The sequence below is a fragment of the Meriones unguiculatus genome, chromosome 1 (assembly GCF_030254825.1).
Source record: "Meriones unguiculatus strain TT.TT164.6M chromosome 1, Bangor_MerUng_6.1, whole genome shotgun sequence".
Taxonomy (NCBI): Eukaryota; Metazoa; Chordata; class Mammalia; order Rodentia; family Muridae; genus Meriones; species Meriones unguiculatus.
This window is the reverse complement of record NC_083349.1, coordinates 143,070,256-143,091,570: the sequence shown is the minus strand read 5'-3', so window position 1 is coordinate 143,091,570 and position 21,315 is coordinate 143,070,256. Positions and strand designations below refer to the sequence as shown.

At 46.3% G+C, this 21,315-nt stretch overlaps 1 protein-coding gene across 4 annotated transcripts; it reads right to left on the bottom strand.

Annotated features, from left to right (window-relative positions):
* Positions 1-865: 865 nt before the first annotated feature.
* On the bottom strand, positions 866-8,651 carry LOC132647985 (protein S100-A13-like). Of its 4 annotated transcripts, none has more exons than XM_060367874.1 (3): positions 8,572-8,651; positions 7,621-7,872; positions 866-1,097 (listed from the first exon to the last, which is right to left on the bottom strand). In XM_060367874.1, the coding sequence occupies exons 2-3, from the start codon at positions 7,771-7,773 to the stop codon at positions 954-956; spliced, it is 297 nt and encodes a 98-aa protein (XP_060223857.1). In that variant the 5' UTR covers positions 7,774-7,872; positions 8,572-8,651; the 3' UTR covers positions 866-953. The 4 variants fall into 4 exon arrangements, with proteins under 4 accessions (XP_060223857.1, XP_060223855.1, XP_060223859.1 ...); XM_060367872.1 differs by having other exon boundaries at positions 7,621-7,817; positions 8,572-8,645; XM_060367876.1 differs by lacking the exon at positions 8,572-8,651 and adding an exon at positions 8,301-8,380.
* Positions 8,652-21,315: the final 12,664 nt, after the last annotated feature.

Sequence of the window (21,315 nt, the reverse complement as noted above, 5' to 3'; positions counted from 1 at the left end):
GTCCTGAGTTCAATTCCCAGCAACCACACGGTGGCTCACAAGCTTCTATAATGAGACCTGGTGCCTTCTTCTGGCATTCAGGCACACATTCAGGCAGAACAATATATATATATATATCATAAATAAATACAAAAAAAAGAAAGAAAAGGAGGAAAGAAAGAAACAAAGAAAGAAAAGGACGAAAGAAAGAAAGAAAGAAAGAAAGAAGAGGAGGAAAGAAAGAAAACAAAAAGAAAGGAAAGAAAAAAGAGAAGGAAAGTAAGAGAAAGAGAGAAAGAAAGAGAAGAAAACAGAAAGAAAGAAAGAAAGAAAGAAAGAAAGACCAAAAAGAGAACTTGGTGTGTGGCTGCTCCCAATTGCCTGACTTTTACAAGATCATACGTTAATCCTCAACACTGTAAAAATTAATTTCATTGATGAACCTAGACAGCTGTGACAGGTAGCTAGGTTATATAGGTGAGGCATTTAGCACGTTTGTTATCGTTACCAGCCAAAGGACACATTCCAGGAGTTATAGGGGGAAACGGGAAACTGGAGACATGGAGCTGAGCCCCAGCAGCCTCTCTTGCCTCCAAGCTCTGTATTCTTCACGCATCAGCTGTGTATTTATTGAGCACCGACTTAGTGAAAGATCTATTGCTGTGCCACACATTCTCAAGGACATGTTCTGTCCTCAACAACAGAAGGACAAAAAAAAAAATCTCATAATACTAGATGGTATAGATATCTGAAGATGAACCACATTCCTTGTCTTCAAAATGTCCATAATGTTCATGTTTTCAACTCAGGTAAAGGCAGAGCTTTCTCATCCCTGGATCTCAAGAAAAGAAGTCAGGGTAGTGTATGAAAATTAAGCAACTGTGTTTCAAGGAGGAAGATTTATTTGGAGGGAGGGGAGTTTTGCATGGCCCAGCCCAGCATACCCTGCTGAACCCCATCCCAACAAGCAGGCTTTACTTCTTCAGGAACGCCAGGACCTTCTCCTCCCACATTGGCTTTGCCAATTCCCCGATCAGTCTCCAGTACTCATTGAAATTGAGCTCCGAGTCCTGGTTCACATCCAAGCTCTTCATCTTCTCATCTAGAGTGCCCACATCCTAAGAGGTAAAAGGGAAGGATTAGAACTGTGGCTCTTGAGGCAGGGTAGAGGAAAGAACTGTCAGATGCCATTCCTCAGAAGTGCCCACACCGGCCCCTGGTCTGAAGGATGAGGCTATGTCCCACTGCCTGGAAGTCCCATATCCAAGGGACAGCAGCATACACTGTGGCTGAGGGTGAACTACCGTCCTCCTTCACAAGGCACTACGGTCCCTGCTGCTCAGCTGCAGCATCCTAACCTCTTCTCAATTTAGTCACCAGCCGGCAGGTCAGGAGAACAGCAAAAGTACCAGGTTATCAGGTTCTCTAGGCCGCTGTTGACAGAGTGTCTCATGGCTGTGAAACCAATGGATTCTGGAAGCCTGCCTCCATGATGAAAGGATTTGTTGCCAGATAAACAATCACAACATAAACATCGTTGCTGAACAGTTGGTGGGTGTCAGATGACAGGACACCTCACAGGCACCTGACTCTGAACACGGGGGGGATCTGTGGGGAGGCTGTTTTGTTTCTTAAATGTCCTCATTTTATTTCATATGTATGAATGCATATTGCCAACATGTGGTATGTACATGCACCACATACATGCCTGGTGCCCAGAGATCAGAGAGGACGGTACCTGGACAGGATTTAGAGGTGGTTGTGAGCTGCCATACAGGTGCTGGCAACTGAAGCTGGATCCTTTGCAAGAGCACTGTGCATAATCACTAAGCCATCTCTCCAGCCCCCATGTGCCTCAACATTTGGACAAAGGCAAATCCTGCCAAACAGATCTCTGGGTGACATGAAGCAAATTCTTAGAAGGGTTTTCTTAGCAGAATCATGAGCTCAGTCTTTGGACAATACTTCCTCAACCAGCAGAAGGGAAGAGTGGCAGGGCAACCAACCACTCTTAGGTCCTTGATTCCAGGCATTGTGATATTACATTATGTTTTATATCATTTGATCCTCAAGATCCACTAGAATGACAGTGGCCCAAGGACCTTGTCCAACAATATACTTTCAGTGTCAAGTACACAGCTGAATTTGTTCACCAAGACACGAAAAGACAGAGTAGGTCTTCAGTAAATAGAGGCTGAATAATAGACCAACAATCCAACAGGAAAGGCATAACAAGTCTGCCTCACAGTTGAGATTTAAACCTCAGGAGACCAGGGACTGGTGCTAAGCACAGACGACCAGAACAGATAGAACCTGTACTGGAGTCTAGGCTTCTTTTTCTCTTTTGATTATTTTATTTTATCCTATGTGTATGGCTATTTTGCACCATGTATGGGCCTGGTGCCTGTGGAGGCCAAAAGTGGGAGCAGATTCCCTCAACCTGGCATATAGACAGACAGTGATGAGCCATCATGGAGCAACAGAACTAAATCCTGGTCTTCTGGAAGGGCAGCTGGTGCTCTTAACCATTAAGCCAAGGTTCTCGAAACCAGGGCTTCCATTCTCGGCTACTGCTCTGTATCTTTCTCCTCTGCCTGCACCCTGCACCCTCCACAAACAAACAAACAAACAAACAAACAATACTATTAGAACTGAGCTTGGCCTGGTAGTACAGAACAGAAATCTTAACTACCTAAGAGACTGAGGCTGGAGGATGCAACTCAAGGCCTACAGGGATATTTAATGAAAGTCTGTTGCAAAATTTTTAAAAAGGCTAAGGATATGATTCAGCCCTGGACTGCCTAACACGAATGAGGCACTGGCTTCAATCTCTAATACCATACACACAAAACTATAATTAATATGTAAAATTGGTATAGTGTTGGCTCCCCTTTTCTGTGTGGAAGGAGAGAAGGGAAGGGAGAGACTAGAAGAAGAGGAGAGGGGGCACCCTTGGGATATAAAGTAAATAAACTGAAATTTAAAACATTTTTTTAAAAATCTAATTAAGTAATTGATTTTTTAAAATGCAAGTTCTGCTTGGAAAAATAAATGTGTGAACCTGGCCAGTAAAATTCTGAAAAATAAGAATTTAAGTAAATCCAAATGGGTTGTGATGCTCTTATATTCACAGCACTTAGGAGGCTGAAGCAGGAAGATCGCTGTGAGTTGGAGGTCAGCCTGTTTTTCACTGTGAAAATGCACAGTAATGGACAGCAGTGAAGTGTGTAAAGAAAAAAATATTTTAAGGGATGATATGGGAGATAGGAGAGATGGGAGATAGATGGTTCATAAGTCCAGGACCGCAAGGGCTGCATAGAGAGAGCATGTTTAAAAGACAGAGATGGAGAGAAAGAAAAAGAAAAAGATGTAAGTGTGGTGCACCATGACTCCCTGTATTCCCAGCACTTGGGAGGAAAAGGCAGGAAGATCTCAAGTTCAAGGCCAGCCTGGGACAAACAGGGAAGCGCTGTCTCAAAATAAATAAATAAATACACAAATAAATAAATAACCACAAAGGGGCTGGAGAGATGACACAGCAGTTTAAGAGCATTGCTGCTCTTCCAGAGGACCCAGGTTCAGTTCCCAGCACCCAAATGGCAGGTCACAACTGTCCGTAACTCTTCTTCCAAGGATCTGACGTCTATTTCTTTTGTCCCCCACCAGCATGGCACAGACATGCATGCAGGCAAAACATCCATACATATCAAACAAAATAATAAATATTAAAAATAAATAAGCAGAAGCTTTCTGTGCGGGTGGCATTACAAAGGACATCTTGAACTTTCTGAGATCTGACTGACACCCTGAAAGAAGTTGTGGCAAGGGTGAGCTTCTCAAAGGGACACAGTACAAGAAGAGCAAGGATTCTGTGTGCCCAGGGAAAGTGACCCCATGAGAGGCTACAATGGGCAGACTAAGCGTTTTTTCCTCAAAAAGATTAAAACTACCAAGAAGATTACTCTAAGTTTGAGTATGTGAGCCAATTGCTGGATGCCGGCTCTTAACAGATACAAGCATTTTGAACTGGGGATAGAAAAGAGAAAGGGCCAGGGGATGGATCCCTAAGCTGACTTTGTTATGAGTTCCAGCACAGGGTAAACTAATACAGATGATCCAGAAGAAGGAAATCCCGACAGTGTAGAGGAAAAAAGAAATCACTGCAGGAAAAGGTGTTCTAAGGAGGTGAGAGGGGAGGGATGCTGGTCTTAGAAGGAGGACATCATCTGTGAGGACTGAAAGGAAGACACAGTAGATGCTGACCCAGTGGGTAGACCATATGGGGATGGGGGACACACATAAAACCTTCTTGATGGCTTACATTCTCAGTGAGTCAATTTCTCACTGACAGGGGAAGTGATGTGGAAAGAGGCATCTGAGGAAGGAAAAATGGTGACCTATTTCACAGGGAAATACACAACTCCAAAACATTGCCAAGGGTTCCTTGGGTTTTATGATTATAGATTTAGAGTGAATCAAGAAAACCAGCTTGTGCATGTCCCTCTGCATAGACTCAGCTCTCCGGCGCACATGTGAAAGAATCAGACTAACCGTGTAACCTATGTTTCTTTAATTGCCTTATAACTTACATTTTCAAGTGTTAGGCCCATGTTAATTAAAGCCCTTTAGTGCTTCCCCAGAGAACAGAGGAATGTCAAAGTACCTGACACTGACCATATGCAAGGGCAGAGATAAGGAAGAGAACAAGCAGAGATCTCTACTAGGTGGAGAGAAAATCACCGGCCAGCACCTGTGAGATAAACTTACTTTGGAAACTAGGCCAAATGGACCCAATCCTTCTCCTGAATAGCTCCTGACCTTTGATCCAAAGACTGTAGCCCCCACTCCTCAGAAAAGACACGGGAGGAATTAATTACTCTCCCACTTTATAGCTCCCACTACAGCTATATCTCATATGGCAGGATATTCCAAACTGACTTGAAGATCAGATATTCCCCAGATATTTAAGACAGGGCTGACCGGACCTAAGGGAGCCCAGAACCAACCAATTATTTTAAAAGTTAAATACCTCATCCAATCCAGAATTGCCAAGACTGCAACCACTGAAAATTCCTGCACCTTGTCCTTTAAAAACCCAAAGCCTTTGTCTCCCAGTGCCACTCCTTGCTGACCAGCAGGGGTGACCCCATTGCACAATGGTTAAAATAAACCTCTTGCTATTTTCCATCGATGAGCTCTGTCTCCTGAATCTCTTCACCACTTCTGGAAATTAGGCTCATGCTGGACCTAACAGATGCAGGTGATAAATCTAGACAGAAATTTGGGAGTAGGTGGTCCCTGCCTGACAACACAGAGACAGAATCAGGAGGTTTGTAAGCAGGATTAGAATGATGTGTCTCAGAAGGCAAACTAAACAAGAAGATCCATGAGGAGATGAAGTTGATGGAAGGAAAGGAAAACAGAGCAGTCAAGAGACTGAAGGTCCTGGGGAAGCCAAGACACTTGTGTCTGAATCCTGACTAACACCCAGGAGGCCAAAACAGGAGACTACAAAGACTTCAAGGCTACCTTAAACTACATTTTTGTTTTGTTTTTTGAGGCAACGTTTCTCTATGTAGTCTTGGCTGTCCTCGTACTCACTCTATAGACCATGCTGGGCTTGAACTCAGAGATCTGTCTGCCTCCACCAGGATTAAAGGCATGAATGTGCTAAGATACCCAGCAGGACTCAGCTTCAATTCCCACCACCCATATGACAGTTCACAACCACCTCTAAGTCCAATTCCACACAAGCTGATGTCCTCTACTGCATCCCATGGGCAACAAGCACACACATGAAGCACACAGACATGTACCATACAAAACACCCATACACATAGAGTGAAAATGGAAAACAAGATAATCTATAGTCCTGTTGGGACTAGTGGCACACACCTGTAATCTCAGCCGTTGTGAACTATAATTAGGAGAAGCAGGAGTTTGAGGCCACCCTTACCTTCATGAGACAAGAAAGAAAGAAAAAAAGAAAGAATGAAAGAAAGAAGAAAGAAAGGAAGGAAGGAAGGAAAAAATAAGAACGAAAGAGAAAGAAGAAGAGAAAGAAGAAAGAAAGTGTGAATGAAAGAAAGAAAAAAAGAAAAGAAGAAAAGAAAAAGAAAATCCAGGAGTTGGGTGGGGTATCACAGTCCCAGAATTTGAAAAGCTGGGGCAGAATAGGCCAGCCTGGACTACATAGCAGGTTCCAGGTCAGCCAGAACTATATAGTGAGAGCCTGTCTAAAAATAAAAAATAAAAAATTCATCCAGGCATGCTGGTGCACACATTTAATCTCAACACTCAGGGAGACAGTTCATTTTATGAGTTTGAGGCCGGCTTGGTCTACAAACCCAAGGCTACACAAAAACACCCTGTCTCAGGGGAAAAAAAAAAATCACACTCTTTTATGTTGTTTTTCGAAACAGGGATACTCTGTGTATCCCTGGCTGCCCTGAACTGGCTCTATAGACCAGGCTTGCCTCAAATTCAAAGATCTACCTGGCTCTGCTTCCTGAGTGCTAGGATTGAAGGTGTGCACCGCCACACCCAGCCATGTTCACACGCTTGGATGCACCTGTGAATCTGCATAAATGAAGTCAAATAAACTGTTATCAAACTACGACAGCACACAAGCTCAGAGTCAGTGTTAGACTCCCCACTCACCTCTGTGGAAGGAGCCCCTTCCAGAGGGAGGGCTCACAGGGAGTAGATGGTAGTTACTGAGGATCCTCACAGACCCGGGAACACTGAGAGAGGAGCGCACTGTGAGTTTAGGGAGTGTTTGAGAAAGGGTCTCCCTAACCTGAATTCCAATTCCGGAATCCTCTGCCTCAGCCTCCTGAGTGCTGGGATTACAGGTGCACATGCAAGCACCACCATGCCTGACTTGTAGTTTTATTTTTGTTAAGCCTCTATGTAGTTCTTACTGTCGGTAAATCTCTAGGAATCCACCTCTAGGTCCTGTGATATGTTGATAAAATGAGACCAGAGAGACACAGGCATGTTGGGCCTGATAAGGCCTGTTGCATCTACCTGAGCCTGGCTCGAGTTTGGAGACCTGTCTTTAGCTTCTGATTTAAGAGGTGCCACTTCCGGGCAAAAGTGATTCAGCATATCTGTCTTAAAATCAACCCTGCCTGGTAACTGTTACATGGAGTTTTGGCACTGGCCCACCTCTCCTTGCACTACCTAACCTTGCCCTCTAGCTCATCTTACCTCACTTCCTTAATTCTGCCTCCAGACCCAAACCTAAAAAAGGACCATTTTATTCAATAAACCGAGTTCCTGCTTTGACAGATCTCCCGGCTGAGTGCTGGTTTATTTCCTGGGGCATCCAGGAAGGTCGGGGCCATCGACACTCACCATCCTGATCAGCCACGGAGGGCGTCCAGCTGGACTGGCCACCCTCCTCTTAGCTCCACCTGCCTGATGTTCACCCTGCACAGGCAGACTCAAGTTCTCCACAGCATGGTTTGACACAAGCACGCAGCCCAATAATCACACATTCCTGTTTGCACCAAACAGCAATTTTGCTCATCTACTTTTACACACACTTACCTGAGTTGAGGAAACACAGACCTACCTACACCTGCAGTCATTGCCTGGCATACATAGAAAATCTCAGTCCTAGAGACCTCTACCAACCTTGAGAAAATGAGGCAGCTGCTGGGTGACCATTTTCTTAAATGCATTGAAGCTTAGGGAGACAGCTGATTCTTCCTGCACTGCATAAATGTTAAACATGTTGATTGAGGTCCTGAGGGCCGCCTCCAGTTGAGTCAGGGTCTCTGCTGCCATCAGTACGCCAAAGAAGGAGCTGATGTCCTCACAGACTGACCTGCCTGGGAAGAGACAGGCCAGGATAGTCACAGATCCAAGAACCGGTGAAGTGGCTTCCTGAAAGAGTCAACATGGGAGAGATCAAAGGGTCCAGGAAAGACAACAGAATGTCACTTACAAAAATCCTTTTTCTCTGACTCTCCTGTCTGAGTGTCTGTCTCTGGGATATCTCTGTAGTGGTCTCTCCCAGTGCTGCAAGGGTTTTTTTTATACTTCTCTGAGTGTGGTGACATCGCCTGTGGGGCCTCTACTCCAATGGCCCTTTCTTTCTGCCACTCCCTTTCTTAGGGTCAGGAGACTGCTTGTCTCCAATGGCTGTTTATGTTGCATCCCCACCCTCCCACATACTGGCTACTGTTCCTAGGAGAGAAGCCTAGGGTTGACAAAACCCAACTGAGCTCAGGGTCAATCTGGCCAGACCAATGGTCAGTCCCACACCCTACTTCTGCTAACGGGGTCATAGGATACTCAGTGCAAGAACCTACCCATCTTCCCCACTTATGCCTGTGGTTGACAAGGTTCTAGAAAATGACTCTTCAGATTCCTCAAGCCCTCAGCCAGGGCCCTTGGGCATCCAGTGAGGGAGGAAGCCTGCCTACTCATCCCTCTCATTCTGTCCTCCCACCCACAAGGACCACTGCCAGCTCTCCTAAAACTACTTCCTGAATCTCTGCCTGAATCTGCTTACAAGCGAGAACCCCAGAGTCGATAAAGAAGGTCCCCAGGCTCTCTGCTACATCAGGGAGAGGAACTCACCAGACCAGGGAAATAGGATGCAGCTAGCAGAGCTGGAGCCTCTGGACTGAAGTTTTATAAAGCTCCCGGGAAGGAGAGAGCCACTCCCAAGTCAAAGTGTTGAGGTTCGGTATCCTCTGATTGGGGAGACATGGAACAGAATGCCCCTGCTGTCACTAGAGGTCTGAAAACAGTGCTATGCGACCTGGACAGAGCCTGCTAAGGAGGGACCATTGCGTCCCATCCCTCCCAATATGGGGAGTACTCAGCAGTCTGTGTCAAGAGGGGCTGCTTCTGCTATTTGTAAAAATAAATAAAACAAATACTTGAGGAGGTCAACTCGGGAAATTCCATCTGAGAAACCAGACCCAGCAAAACACCCTACAGTCCAAGGACACTCAGAAAGCCCAGGATGAGGTCCCCATAGTGGAACCCTGATTGAAGTCCCTAGCTGAGTTCCAAAACAAGACAGAATCCCCAACGGAGAAGTTCCAGGGCAGAATTCTTCCCTTCCACTGTTAGGCCAGCAGGAAATCACTCTTCTTAGGACTTCTCTTCCCACCTCCTTTCCGCTAGGCTCAGGGAGGGGGTGCAACAAAGAATGGAAAGAAAGACAGGGCAGCCCTTTCCTGCCTGCCCTGGAGACAGAGGGCGCCTCTGTCCACTCCAGGTCTCTACCCCTTCAGGTATCCTTTCTGACAGGGTGGAGCCTATCCGCAGGAGGGACCTTAGGGGAAGACAGCTAAAGCCAGGTCTCCCCACACCTTTCCAGAGGCCACATTTGCAGCCAGCCCATCTGTTCAGAACCTGCTCCCGGCTCACTGGTGGTGTATTTCCTGGGGCATCCGGGGAGGTCTGGACCATTGACACTCACCATCCTGATCAGCCACGGAGGGTGTCCAGCTGGACTGGCCAACCTCCTCTCAGCTCCACCTGCCTGATATCCACCCTGCACAGGCAGACTCAAGTTCTCCACAGCATGAATTGACAGAAGCACACAGCCCAATAATCACACATTCTTGTTTGCGCCGAACAGCAATTTTGCTCATCTACTTTTACACACACTTACCTGAGTTGAGGAAACACAGAACCACCTACACATGCAGTCATTGCCTGGCATACATAGAAAATCTCAGTCCTAAAGACCTCTACCAAACTTGAGAAAATTAGGCACCTGCTGGGTGACCATTTTATTAAACGCATTGAAGCTCAAGCTGGGAGCTCCTTCTTCCATTGTTGCATAAGTGTTGTACATGTCGATTATTGTCTTTATGGCCGCCTCTAGTTCAGTCAGGGGCTCTGCTGCCATCAGTACGCCAAAGAAGGAGCTGATGTCCTCACAGACTGACCTGGCCAGGAAGAAAAAGGCCAGGAGAGTCAGGGATCCAAGAACGGGTGAAGTGGCTTCCTGAAAGAGTCAACATGGGAGAGATCAAAGGGTCCAGGAAAGACAACAGAATCTCACAGAAATCCTTCCTCTCTGACTCTTGTGTCTGAGTGTCTGTCTCGGGGATATATCTCTATAGTGGTCTCTATGTGTGCTGCAAGGGGTTTTTTTAGAGTTCTCTGAGTGTGGTAACATCCCCTGTGGGGCCTCTACTCCAATGGCCCTTTCTTTCTGCCACTCCCTTTCTTAGGGTCAGGAGACTGCTTGTCTCCAATGGCTGTTTATGTTGCATCCCTGTCCTCCCACATACTGGCTACTGTTCCTAGGAGAGAATCCTAGGGTTGGCAAAAACCCAACTGAGCTCAGGATCAATCCGGCCAGACCCATCTTCAGGCCCACACCCTACTTCTGCTAACGGGGTCTGAGGATGCTCAGTGCAAGAACCTACCTGTATTCCCCACTTGTGCCTGCGGTTGACAAGGTTCTACAAAAGGATTATTCAGATTCCTCAAGCCCTCAGATAGGGCCCTCGGGGGTCCAGTGAGGGAGGAAGACTGCCTACTCATGTCTCTCATTCTATCCACCCACACAAAAGGACCAGTGCCAGCTCTCCTAACTTCCTGAATCTCTGCCTGAACCTGCTCACAAGCGAGAACCCCGGAGTCAATAAAGAAGGTCCCAGGGCTCTCTGTTGCATCAGGGAGAGGAACTCAGCGGAGCAGGGAAATAGGATGCAGCTAGCAGAGCTGCAGCCTCTGGGCTGAAGTTTTAAAAACCTCTGGGAATGGAGAGAGCCACTTCCAAGTCCAAAGTATCAAGGTCCGGCATCTGTTGATTCAGAAAACATGGGACTGCCCCTGATGTCACTAGCTGTCTCAAAACAGCGCTGTACAACCTGGACAGAGCCTGCTCAGGAGGGACCATAGCATCCCATCCCTCCCAAGTCTGTGTCAGAGGGGCTGCTTCAGCTATTTGTAAAAATAAAATGAAACAAACACTTGTGGAGGTCAGCAGCGGGAAGCCCAATCTGAGAAACCAGACACAGCAAAAGACACTACAGTCCAAGGACACTCAGAAAGCCCAGGATGAGGTCCCCATAGTGGAACCCTGATTGAAGTCCCTACCAGAGTTCCCAGACAGAAGCCCTCACAGAGACGCTCCTGGGCAGAATTCTTCCCTTCCACTGCTTGGCCAGCACAGCATCACCCTTCTCAAGACTTCTCTTCCCACCTCCTCCCCGCTGGGCTCAGGGAGGCGGTGCAAACAAGAACAGAAAGAAACACAGGGCAGCCCATTCCCACCAGCCCTGGAGGCAGAAGGCACCTTTGTCCACTCCTGGTCCCTAGCCCTCTGGGTGTCCTTCCTGAAGGGGTGGAGCCTTTCCGGAGGAGGGTCTTTAGGGGAAGACAGTTAAAGCCAGGTCTCCCCACACCTCTCCAGAGGCCACATTTGCAGCCGGCTCAGGAGAGACCATGAGGTCCAACCCTACCAAGTCTGTGTCAGAGGGGCTGCTTCTGCTATTTGTAAAAATAAAATAAAACAAACACTTAAAGAGGTCAACTCGGGAAGTCCCATCTGAGAAACCAGACCCAGCAAAACACCCTACACTCCAAGGACACTCAGAAAGCCCTGGAAGAGGTCTCCATAGTGGAACCCTGATTGAAGTCCCTAGCTGAGTTCCAAGACAGAAGCCCTCACAGAGATGCTCCTGGGCAGAATTCTTCCCTTCCACTACTCAGCCCACACCGCATCACCCTTCTCAAGACTTCTCTTCCCACCTCCTCCATGCTGGGCTCAGGGAGGGGGTGCAACCAAGAACAGAAAGAAACACAGGGCAGCCCATTCCCGCCAGCCCGGGAGACAGAGGGCGCCTCTGTCCACTCCGGGTCCCTAGCTCTCTGGGTGTCCTTTTAGACGGGGTGGAGCCTTTCCATAAGAGGGTCCTTAGGGGAATACAGTTAAAGCCAGGTCTCCCCAAACCTCTCCAGAGGCCACGATTGCAGCCTGCCCCTTTGTTCAGAACCTGCTCAGACCTCAGGCCAAGGCCAATCGTGTGTACCCTACCCTGCTTAGGATAAGTCCCTGGCTTAGCCAGCATGGAGGAAATGGGGCCTCAGTAGGACCCCAAGAATCCTGAAAAAATATACTGTAGAGCCTAGAAAGCTTGGGAGCAATCAGCCATAGGAAAGAGCAGTGTCAGTATCTAGGAGAAATAAAGTTTGCAAAGTAGTGAGAGGAGCTGAGGCAAGATCAGAGAGCTGGGCAACTGGTAAATAAGATACCAGGCAGTTTCCAGGCTACCAGGTCCCTTCCACACAACACGCTGTGTCTCCTGCCAAGTACCCCAGTCCTTAGGTATGGGGAGGGATGGGATACAGCCCTGATCCTTTAGAGAAAGCATAAGAAAGGATGCTCCAGCCAGTGGCTGCCTTTCAAGAACCTGAGCCCAGGGAATCCTCAGAGCAGCAGAGCATAAGCCGTATGAGAGCATCAAGAAGGGGTCTGTGGCAGTGTGCCCTGTCCCATGGCTGCCTTCTCAAGACCTCTTCTCTATACCCCTTTACTCAGCTTGCCCCCCCCCCCCCGGCGCTACTCTCTCCCCTAAATTTTTCCTCTTCGTTTACCCAAAGCTTTGCCCCTAGGACCTCCCCTCCCTAAAATTCCAAGCTGCTGGAGGGCTCCAGGCAAACTACAGGTGCCCTCCCTCAGAGATGGGAAGGGTATCCAGAGCCACTCAGATCCTTCCATTGAGCAACCCCTTATCCCTTTGATCAGCTCAGCTTGGGTTCTCTCTCCCCTTATCTCTGTGACAACTAACTTCTTGTGACTGCAGTTCAGGTGACAGTCACAAGGGCTCCATTGAAGAGTTGGGATGTCATCTAATCAGGACCCATTGTCCAGTAGACCCAGTGTTGAGGAAGGATGAGGGCACCTGATCTGAGATACCTGATCTGCCCTGAGGCTAGGGAAGGCATGACCTTCCCAGGACCAAAGGACTCAGGGCCCTAGCATGGTAGTCTCTTCTCAATAGACCTCTCCATTCTTCTGCTCTCACCATGCCCATGGAGCTCAAATGACCTCGTGCATTCAGCCTTTATGTAACACAAAGGAGCCCTATCCTGCTCCCACTGGAGCTACTGAAACAGAGCTGGCCTGAGGCAGGAATGGACAGATTCAGGGAAAATGCCTTCAGGTAGGTTCCTCCTTAAAAACTCTGTGTCCAAGGGAAAACCTCAGACATTTCCCTCCCACTTCTACCTATGTGATTGGAAGTGAATATTCTACAGACAAGAAGAATGGGATATGAGGTCATGGGAAGAATACTCCCAGAGAAGCCATAATGAAATGCTGGGGTGAGAGGGTAGCCAGGCAAGGGTGGCTTGGACATGGAGACAGAACTGCCAAAAGTAGAGGGCCTAGGCTGGAGAGATGGCTCAGTGGTTAATTGTTTGTCTTTTCTTCCAGAAGTCCTGAGTTCATTTCCCAACAACCGCATGGTGGCTTATTACCATTCAAACCCTCTACTCCCCTCTTCTGGCCTGCAGATGTACATGCACATAGAGCATTGAGAATAAATAAAATCTTAAATAAAGAAAAAAAAGTTGAGGGCCAGCCAGAGCTAGTTCCAGAACAGCTATGGCTGTAGAATGTGAGGCTGTTATAAATAAGTAAATCCCAGGCCCAGAAAGATGGAGATCCAGCCAAAAGGACCTGGGCTTAATCCTTTGTGCCTAAAGAGCAAGGGTCACTTAGCAGTGTGGCTCCCCTCCACACCAACTCTTACCAACCCCCCCCATCACTGTTACTCCTCCATCAGCTCACCAAAGACACCAGACTTCTTCCTCCTTCTTCCATTATTGCATAATTGTGGTATATGTCGATTATGGTCTCAATGGCCGCCTCCCGTTCAGTCAGGGGCTCTGCTGCCATCAGTACACCAAAGAAGGAGTTGATGTCCTCACAGACTTACCTGCCTGAAAAGAAACAGGCCAAGAGAGTCAGGGATCCAAGAACCGTTAAAGTATCTGCCTGAAAGAGTCAACAGGTGTCTGGAGCCATGACTCAGTGGCCTGCTTTAATATTTATATCTTGGTGGAGAGATGGCTTTTAGGAGGCCTTTACTAATGGCAGAGGAGAACTTGCAAGTCCATCTCCTTTTGTTTGTGACAACAGGTGGGATAGCTTGTGAGGGTTACACCTCTTCCTCAGGCTCCTTGTGCAAATTAACCCACTGTTCTGAGATGTTTTACTGGCTAAAAGTAACTCCTCAAAAAATAAAGTGGTCAGAAGGCTGGAGGCAGAGGAGGCAGGCAGAGACTTGACACTTGCTGCTGGCACTGCTTGTTGCAGCAGTCTGCCTTTTGCTGTGGCTGTCCAGTCTGGACCTTTAAAAAGTTTCCTGTGTGCTGTGTGTTTATTTTATTAATTTTAATCCTCACATCCAACTCAAGAACCGTTCGGCTCTGCCTTCCCGGCTCCGGCAGATTGGCTCCCGGATGTGGGACTTGAGATACAGGGATTCAGTAAAGGACACTGCTGTTTGTCGAGCTCACATTAAATATAAGGGATGCGGTGAGTAAATCCCAGACTAAAAATGGGACAAGGCATTAGCCTAGTGTTTTCTTTATGGAACTTAATTAAAGATCATCTATACAAACAGCAGGAAACTGAGAAATCTAAACTTTCAGGCTCAGAGAGAAGAAGGCTAGAAAGATGTCAGGCTTCAAGAGAAAATGTTATTATACCATCAGCTCCTCCATAGGAGTTGTATTGCCCTTCTGATGACAATAATTTCTTGCCAGAAGGAGACTTTGAGGAAGACTTGCAACCTAATGAGGTTGCAGAGTTGGAGGAAGAACCAGATCAGTACTATTCTGGTACATACCCTCCAATTCAGGCTATGCTTGTTAAAAAGCATAAGCCTTGGCAAAAAGAAATTAAAAGACTGGAGTGAGGCTTGGAGGAAATAAACAGAAAAATTGGAGCATTAACTACTAGGGAAAATGAGGCTCAATCTCCCACTCCAACTCCATCATTGGTGGAAGGCTTAGGCCCTCCTCCTGGGAATGCTACAGTTTCAGTGGCCCAGAAGGCAAGGGGACCTTTCCCTTTGTCCACTGTACAAATATTTGTATCTGCTTTACAAGCTTCTTTACAAGAAGCCAGGCAGAATGGAGAAGACGGATCTGAGTTTTATAGTTTTCCAGTTTTGGAGCAACCTGATGGACACGGTAATATGGTGAGAGTCCATGCTCCTATAAAATCTGCATGCTGCCAAAGGGTGAAAGGTCCTACAGCACCTTTCACCCAGGCTCTGTTGGAGTCCATGTCCACTGAGCCTCTTTGCCCAGGGGACTGGAAACAGTTAGCAAGAGCATGCTTATCAGGAGGAGATAATTTATTATGGAAGTCAGATTTTGCAGAGCATTGTCAAGCTACAGCTGAACTTAATGAAGCTCAGCAAATTCCTATAACTTATGACATGCTCGCTGGAGAAGGAATCTACAGGGATATAGGACAGCAATTGGATTTTGATGTGGCCGTTTATGCTCAGGTCAATACTGCTGCCCGGAGGGCCTGGCATAAGCTTCCACAAGCAGGTAGACAGGTGGAGGATTTGTCTAAAATCTGTCAGGGACCTGATGAGTTATTTCAAGATTTTGTGGCAAGATTACTACAAGCAGCAAACAGACTTATAAGTGATAAAAAGTCTGGATTGTTATTAGTGAAACAGTTGGCTTATGAGAATGCTCACAGTGCTTGCCAAGCAGCCTTGAGACCTGTTAAAAAGAAAGGAGAAAATGGGGAAAAGGCCAAGGATTGGGGTACTACGTTACAGACAATAGTACTCATCCAAATGATTAGGTCAATAACGGCTAAATTTCAAAGCTCTCTGGCTGCAAGGTATTTGTCAGTTCTTTCTGGTAAGGGTCCGCCAATTTATTAAAACTTCAACTAAAATAAGCAACCAGGCTTTTTTTGTTACAGCATAAATTGGCTAAGACCCCATTTAAAATTAACAACAGGAGAACTAAAACCACTTTTTGACATTTTAAAAGGAGAGGCTAACCCTTTGTCAAAAAGGGAACTTACCAAAGAAGCTCGTAATGCTTTACAAAAGATAAAATTAGCTATTGAGAAGCAACATGTTCATTATATTGATTATTCAAAAGAATGGGGTGCATATATTTTGGCTACTGTTCATACTCCAACTGCTGTATTGTGGCAAGAAGGACCATTATTATGGTTGCACCTGCCTGTGTCTCCTGTTCGAGTTCTGACACCATATTATGAAGCAGTGGCTAGTTTAGTTCAAATGGCTCGCACAGAATCTCTTAAATATTTTGGTAGAGAGCCCTCCTTAATTGGAGTCCCTTTTACCAAACAGCAAGTAGATAGGTTATTTCAAAATGTAGATCGTTGGGCGATAGCTTTTGCTCATTATTTAGGATGTATTGATAATCATTATCCAAAACATAAATTACTTCAATTTGCCAATGAGCATGCTTTTGTATTTCCTAAAATAATTAAACAAAAGCCATTACCTCAAGGTCCAACAGTATTCACTGATGGATCTTCAAATGGAAAAGCTGTTTATGTACTAGAGGGACAAACTTTGGTTTTACAAACATTGCCAGCCTCAGCTCAAGTTGCTGTTGCCGCAGTCTTTAAAAATTTGGCTTCTACCTCTTTCAACTTGTATACTGATAGTCATTATATAGCTAAATCTTTACAGGTCCTAGAGAATGTAACATATGCCATTACAGCTATTAAACAAATAAAGATCTATTTAGAGAGATTCAACAAAGTATTTAGAGCAGTGTGCAGCCTTGTTTGTTACATAGGGCATATTAAAGCTCACTCAGGGCTTCCTGGACCTTTAACTTTAGGAAATGATTTAGCATATCTAGCCACACGTTTGGTTGGATTAACTCAACAAGAATTGGGTCAAAATTCTCATACATGACATCATCAAAATAGCAAGAGCTTAAAAAACCAATTTAATATTACCAAAAAAGCCACTAGACAAATTGTAAGATCATGTTCCTCTTACCCTGAACATTTTAATGTACCTCATTATGGTGTCAATCCTAGAGGCTTGACTCCCTATCATTTGTGGCAAATGGACGTAACTCATGTCCCAGAATTTGGGAAACTAAAATATGTTCATGTAACAATTGACACTTTTTCAGGATTTATCATGGCAACTCCCTTAACAGGGGAAGCCACCAAACATGTTATAAGTCATTGCTTAAAGTGTCTTGCTGCAATTGGTATACCTTCCATTAATATAAGTCATAAAAGGGGGATTCCATGTAATTTCCAGGGCCAAAATGTTATAAAAGGAGCCCATAGATCTCTTAAAAACCAATTGCGAAAAATAAAAAGGGGGGGAGTCATATCCTCAAATATTAATCACGCTCTCTTTATTTTAAATTTTTTGAATGTGGATATACAAGGCCGTTCTGCAGCTGATCGATCGTGGCATCCTAATACCAAAGATAATTTTGCCCAAGTAAAATGGAAAGATCCAATTACTGGATTATGGCAGGGCCCTGACCCTGTATTAATATGGGGAAGAAGGCATGTTTGTGTTTTTCCACAGGACGCAGAGGGAGCCAGGTGGATCCCAGAGAGGCTGGTACGGTTTGCAGTTGTTCCCCAGAAAGAAGATGTTCCAGCTGCAGACAACCGTAAACTCTGCCGTGACCTAGACTAGAAAGCTACATTAGACCTGAGCTCCTGACCCGCTCTTGCTTCATTCTGCTCCTAGGAAAAGATGTCATGCAGAAAAACCTCTTATATAATAAACTGGACTTGACTGTTTTGTTAATAAGGACAAACTTCAACAAAATCCAAAGAGAACTGTAAAACTTTAATCTGGCTCTGGTTTTCAACAGAGCAAAACAGACTTGCTTCAGGAACTATTGGGAGGCCCTGTAACTGCCTATGTAAATTCTCCGTTGGTTTTGCTATTTGGAGATATTAAACTTTCAAATGGTTCTGTTTGCTTGACAGCCTTTTACTATGGTTCCTCTAAATGTTTCTCAGACTTGGTAATTTGCACAGGGAGTCACCTGCTAGTCACTTTTGGAGTGTTACTTTGGACTTGGCTTGTGATAGGAGACATGCTCCTATCAGTGACAACTAATATCTGCCTGAAGGCCTTTTGGTGTGTCAAAGCTGAGATGATCTGCACAAGATCATATCACAGTGTCCACCCTAGCAGAGGTTGGTAGTCAAGGACGGGTAAGTTTTCTCTGGGGTGTATGAAAATTCATGTGCAAATATTGACCCAAATATGGGGACATGGATAAAAAATATATACCTTTCGAGAGAAACAACCTAACACAGGCACAATCTTCTGCTCCATAACTCTTGAGTTATGGCATAATTTAAAAATATGAAAAAGGGGGACATGTTGGGAGCCTTGATTCAGGGGCCTGCTTTGATATTTAAATCTCGGTGCAGAGATGGCTTTGAGGAGGCTTTACTAATGGCAGAGGAGAACTTGCAAGTCCATCTCCTTTTGTTTGTGACAACAGGTGGGATAGCTTGTGAGGGTTACACCTCTTCCTCATGCTCCTTCTGCAAAGTAACCTATTGTTCTGAGATGTTTTACTGGCTAAAAGTAACTCCACAAAAAATAAAGTGGTCAGAAGGCTGGAGGCAGAGGAGGCAGGCAGAGACTTGAGGCTTGTTGCTGGCACTGCTTGCTGCAGCAGTGTGCCTTTTGCTGTAGCTGTCGAGTCCTGACCTTTAAAAAGTTTCCTGTGTGCTGTGTGTTTATTTTATTAATTTTAATCCTCACACCCAACTCAACAACCGTTCAACTCTGCCCAGCTGGCTCCAGCAAACATGGGAGAAATGAAAGAGTCCAGGACAGACAACAGAATCTCACTTACAAAAATCCTTTCTTTCTGACTCTCGAGTCTGAGGGTCTGTCTCAGGGATATCTCTGTAGTGGTCTCTACCAGTGCTGCAAGGGTGTTTTTAGAGTTCTCTGAGTGTGGTAACATCCCCTGGGGGGCCTCTACTCCAATGGCCCTTTCTTTCTGCCACTCCCTTTCTTAGGGTCAGGAGACTGCTTGTCTCCAATGGCTGTTTATGCCGCGTCCCTGTCCTCCCACATACTGGCTACTGTTCATAGGAGAGAAGCCTAGGGCTGGCAAAAACCCAACTGAGCTCAGGGAAAATCGGACCAGACCCATCATCAATAGCACACCCTACTTATGCTAACGGGGTCTGGGGATGCTCAGTGCAAGAACCTACCCTTTTTCTCCACTCCTGCCTGTGGCTGACAAGGTTCTAGAGGACTCTTCAGATTCCTCAAACCCCAGCCAGGACCCTCCGGGGTCCAGTAAAGGAGGAAGCCTGCCTACTCATCCCTCTCATTCTGTCTTCCCACCCACAAGGACCACTGCCATCTTTCCTAAAGCTACTTCCTGAATCTCTGCCTGAACTCGCTTACAAGGGAGAACCCCGAAGTCGATAAAGAAGGTCCCCGGGCTCTCTGCTGCATCAGGGAGAGGAACTCACCAGAGCAGGGAAATAGGATGTAGCTAGCAGAGCTGGAGCCTCTGGGCTGAAGTTTTATAAAGCTCCGGGGAAGGAGAGAGCCACTCCCAATTCCAAAGTGTCGAGGTTCTGCATCCGCGTATTCAGAAGACATGGAACAAAACGGCCCTGCTGTCACTGGCTGTCTCAAAACAGCTCGGGAAGTTCCATCTCAGAAACCAGGCCCAGCTACATTCCAAGGATACTCAGAAAGCCCAGGATTAGAAACCCATAGTGGAACCCTGATTGAAGTCCGTAGCTGAGTTCCAAGACAGAAGCCCTCATGGAGATGTACTGTTTGAAGAATCATAACGAAACAGCAAAAAAGCTCATCAAATTAATCCTGCGACCAAGTAAGTGTGGGACTTAAAATAAGTCTTTTGGCTTAGATGGGCATGTTAGGGTTCTTCCTAGAGACTTCCAGGAAGCTGATTCCCGTAGGAAACCTGTCTTCTCGTCTGTTTGCATAATTTTATGTTTGCATAACACATTTTTATGCTATACAAATGGTTCTGGAGTTAGTATAGCAGTCATGGGAAGCATACCTCCAGAGAAGCCAAAATGAAATGCTGAGGAGGGAGCCAGGCAGGGTGGCTTGGACATGGAAACAGAACTGCTAAAATTTGAGGGCCTGGGCTGGAGAGATGGCTCAGTGGTTATAAGCTCTGTCTGCTCTTCCAGAAGTCCTGAGTTCAATTCCCAGCAACCACAGGGTGGCTCATTACCATCTATAACCTCTACTCCCCTCTTCTGGCCTACAGATATACATGCAAATAGAGCATTGAAAAAAATAAAAACTTAAAAAAAAAAGTTGGGGGTCAGCCTGAGCTAGTTCCAGCACAGCTATGGCTGTAGAATGTGAGGCTGTTATACATAAGTAAATCCTAGGCCCAGGAAGATGGACATCCAGATTAAGGACCTGGACTTAATACTTTGTGACTAAAGAGCAAGGGTCACTTAGCAGTTTGGCTCCCCTCCACACCAACTCTTGCCATCCCCCCCTCCCATCACTGCCAGTCCTCCATCAGCTCACCAAAGGTACCAGACTTCTCCCTGTGTGGGCATCAGAGACTTACTACCCACAGCAAAGCTTGACTGTGACAGTGCCAGAAGGTAAAAATAGAGCTGGAAGCCTGCCTGATCCTATGTCCACCCATAGCCCACCCCCAACCCTAAGTCTCTGCCCAGGCAGCCAAGAGCCAGTCACTGCATGTGTCTTTTGAAGACTTCTGAATACATCCCAGTTCCTGTTGCTTCATCTCCATGACCATCCATGACTCCCTCTGGCTAGGAAGTAATGGAGGGATCCAAAAAGCTGGGATGGACTTAGGTGTGAGAGGGTTTCTCCCACATCACAAAATCTCAATGAAAGATAATATTGAGTAGGGTCCCATCTTGTAGTTGTCTGAGCTGTGAAACCAGGGCCAGGCCTGAGGATTCCCTTCTCTGAGGACCCCAGAGCTCCTGAACCTGATTGACACTTCACTTCCCTTATGTGGGGGTGGGTAGTTGTGCTGCTGAAATGGGCTCTGAGCTGGAGACTGCCATGGAGACCCTCATCAACGTCTTCCATGCCCATTCGGGTAAGGAAGGGAACAAATATAAGCTGAGCAAGAAGGAGTTGAAAGACCTGCTACAAACTGAACTCTCTGGCTTCCTGGATGAAAGCAGAAGGTTGAGGTAGAGGGTGGAGGAAAGGAATGGGCACCTCTGCCAGGTCCCTGCCTCGGCCCTCAGCTCACCCATCCTCCTCTTCCAGTCTGAACTAGGTGGTCCAGGCTCCCCTAACTCATCCCTCGAAGAGTCAAAATGCCCTAGTA

Excerpts from the sequence above, each read along its gene's own strand:
- LOC132647985 (XM_060367870.1), bottom strand. The coding sequence starts at position 8,048 with ATGTCACCACACTCAGAGAAGTATAAAAAAAACCCTTGCAGCACTGGG. Across the intron at positions 7,818-7,933 it reads GTCAGAGAAAAAGGATTTTT|GCAGGTCAGTCTGTGAGGAC; the intron begins GTAAGTGACATT and ends GTCTCTTCCCAG. Across the intron at positions 1,098-7,620 it reads AGCTGCCTCATTTTCTCAAG|GATGTGGGCACTCTAGATGA; the intron begins GTTGGTAGAGGT and ends TTTACCTCTTAG.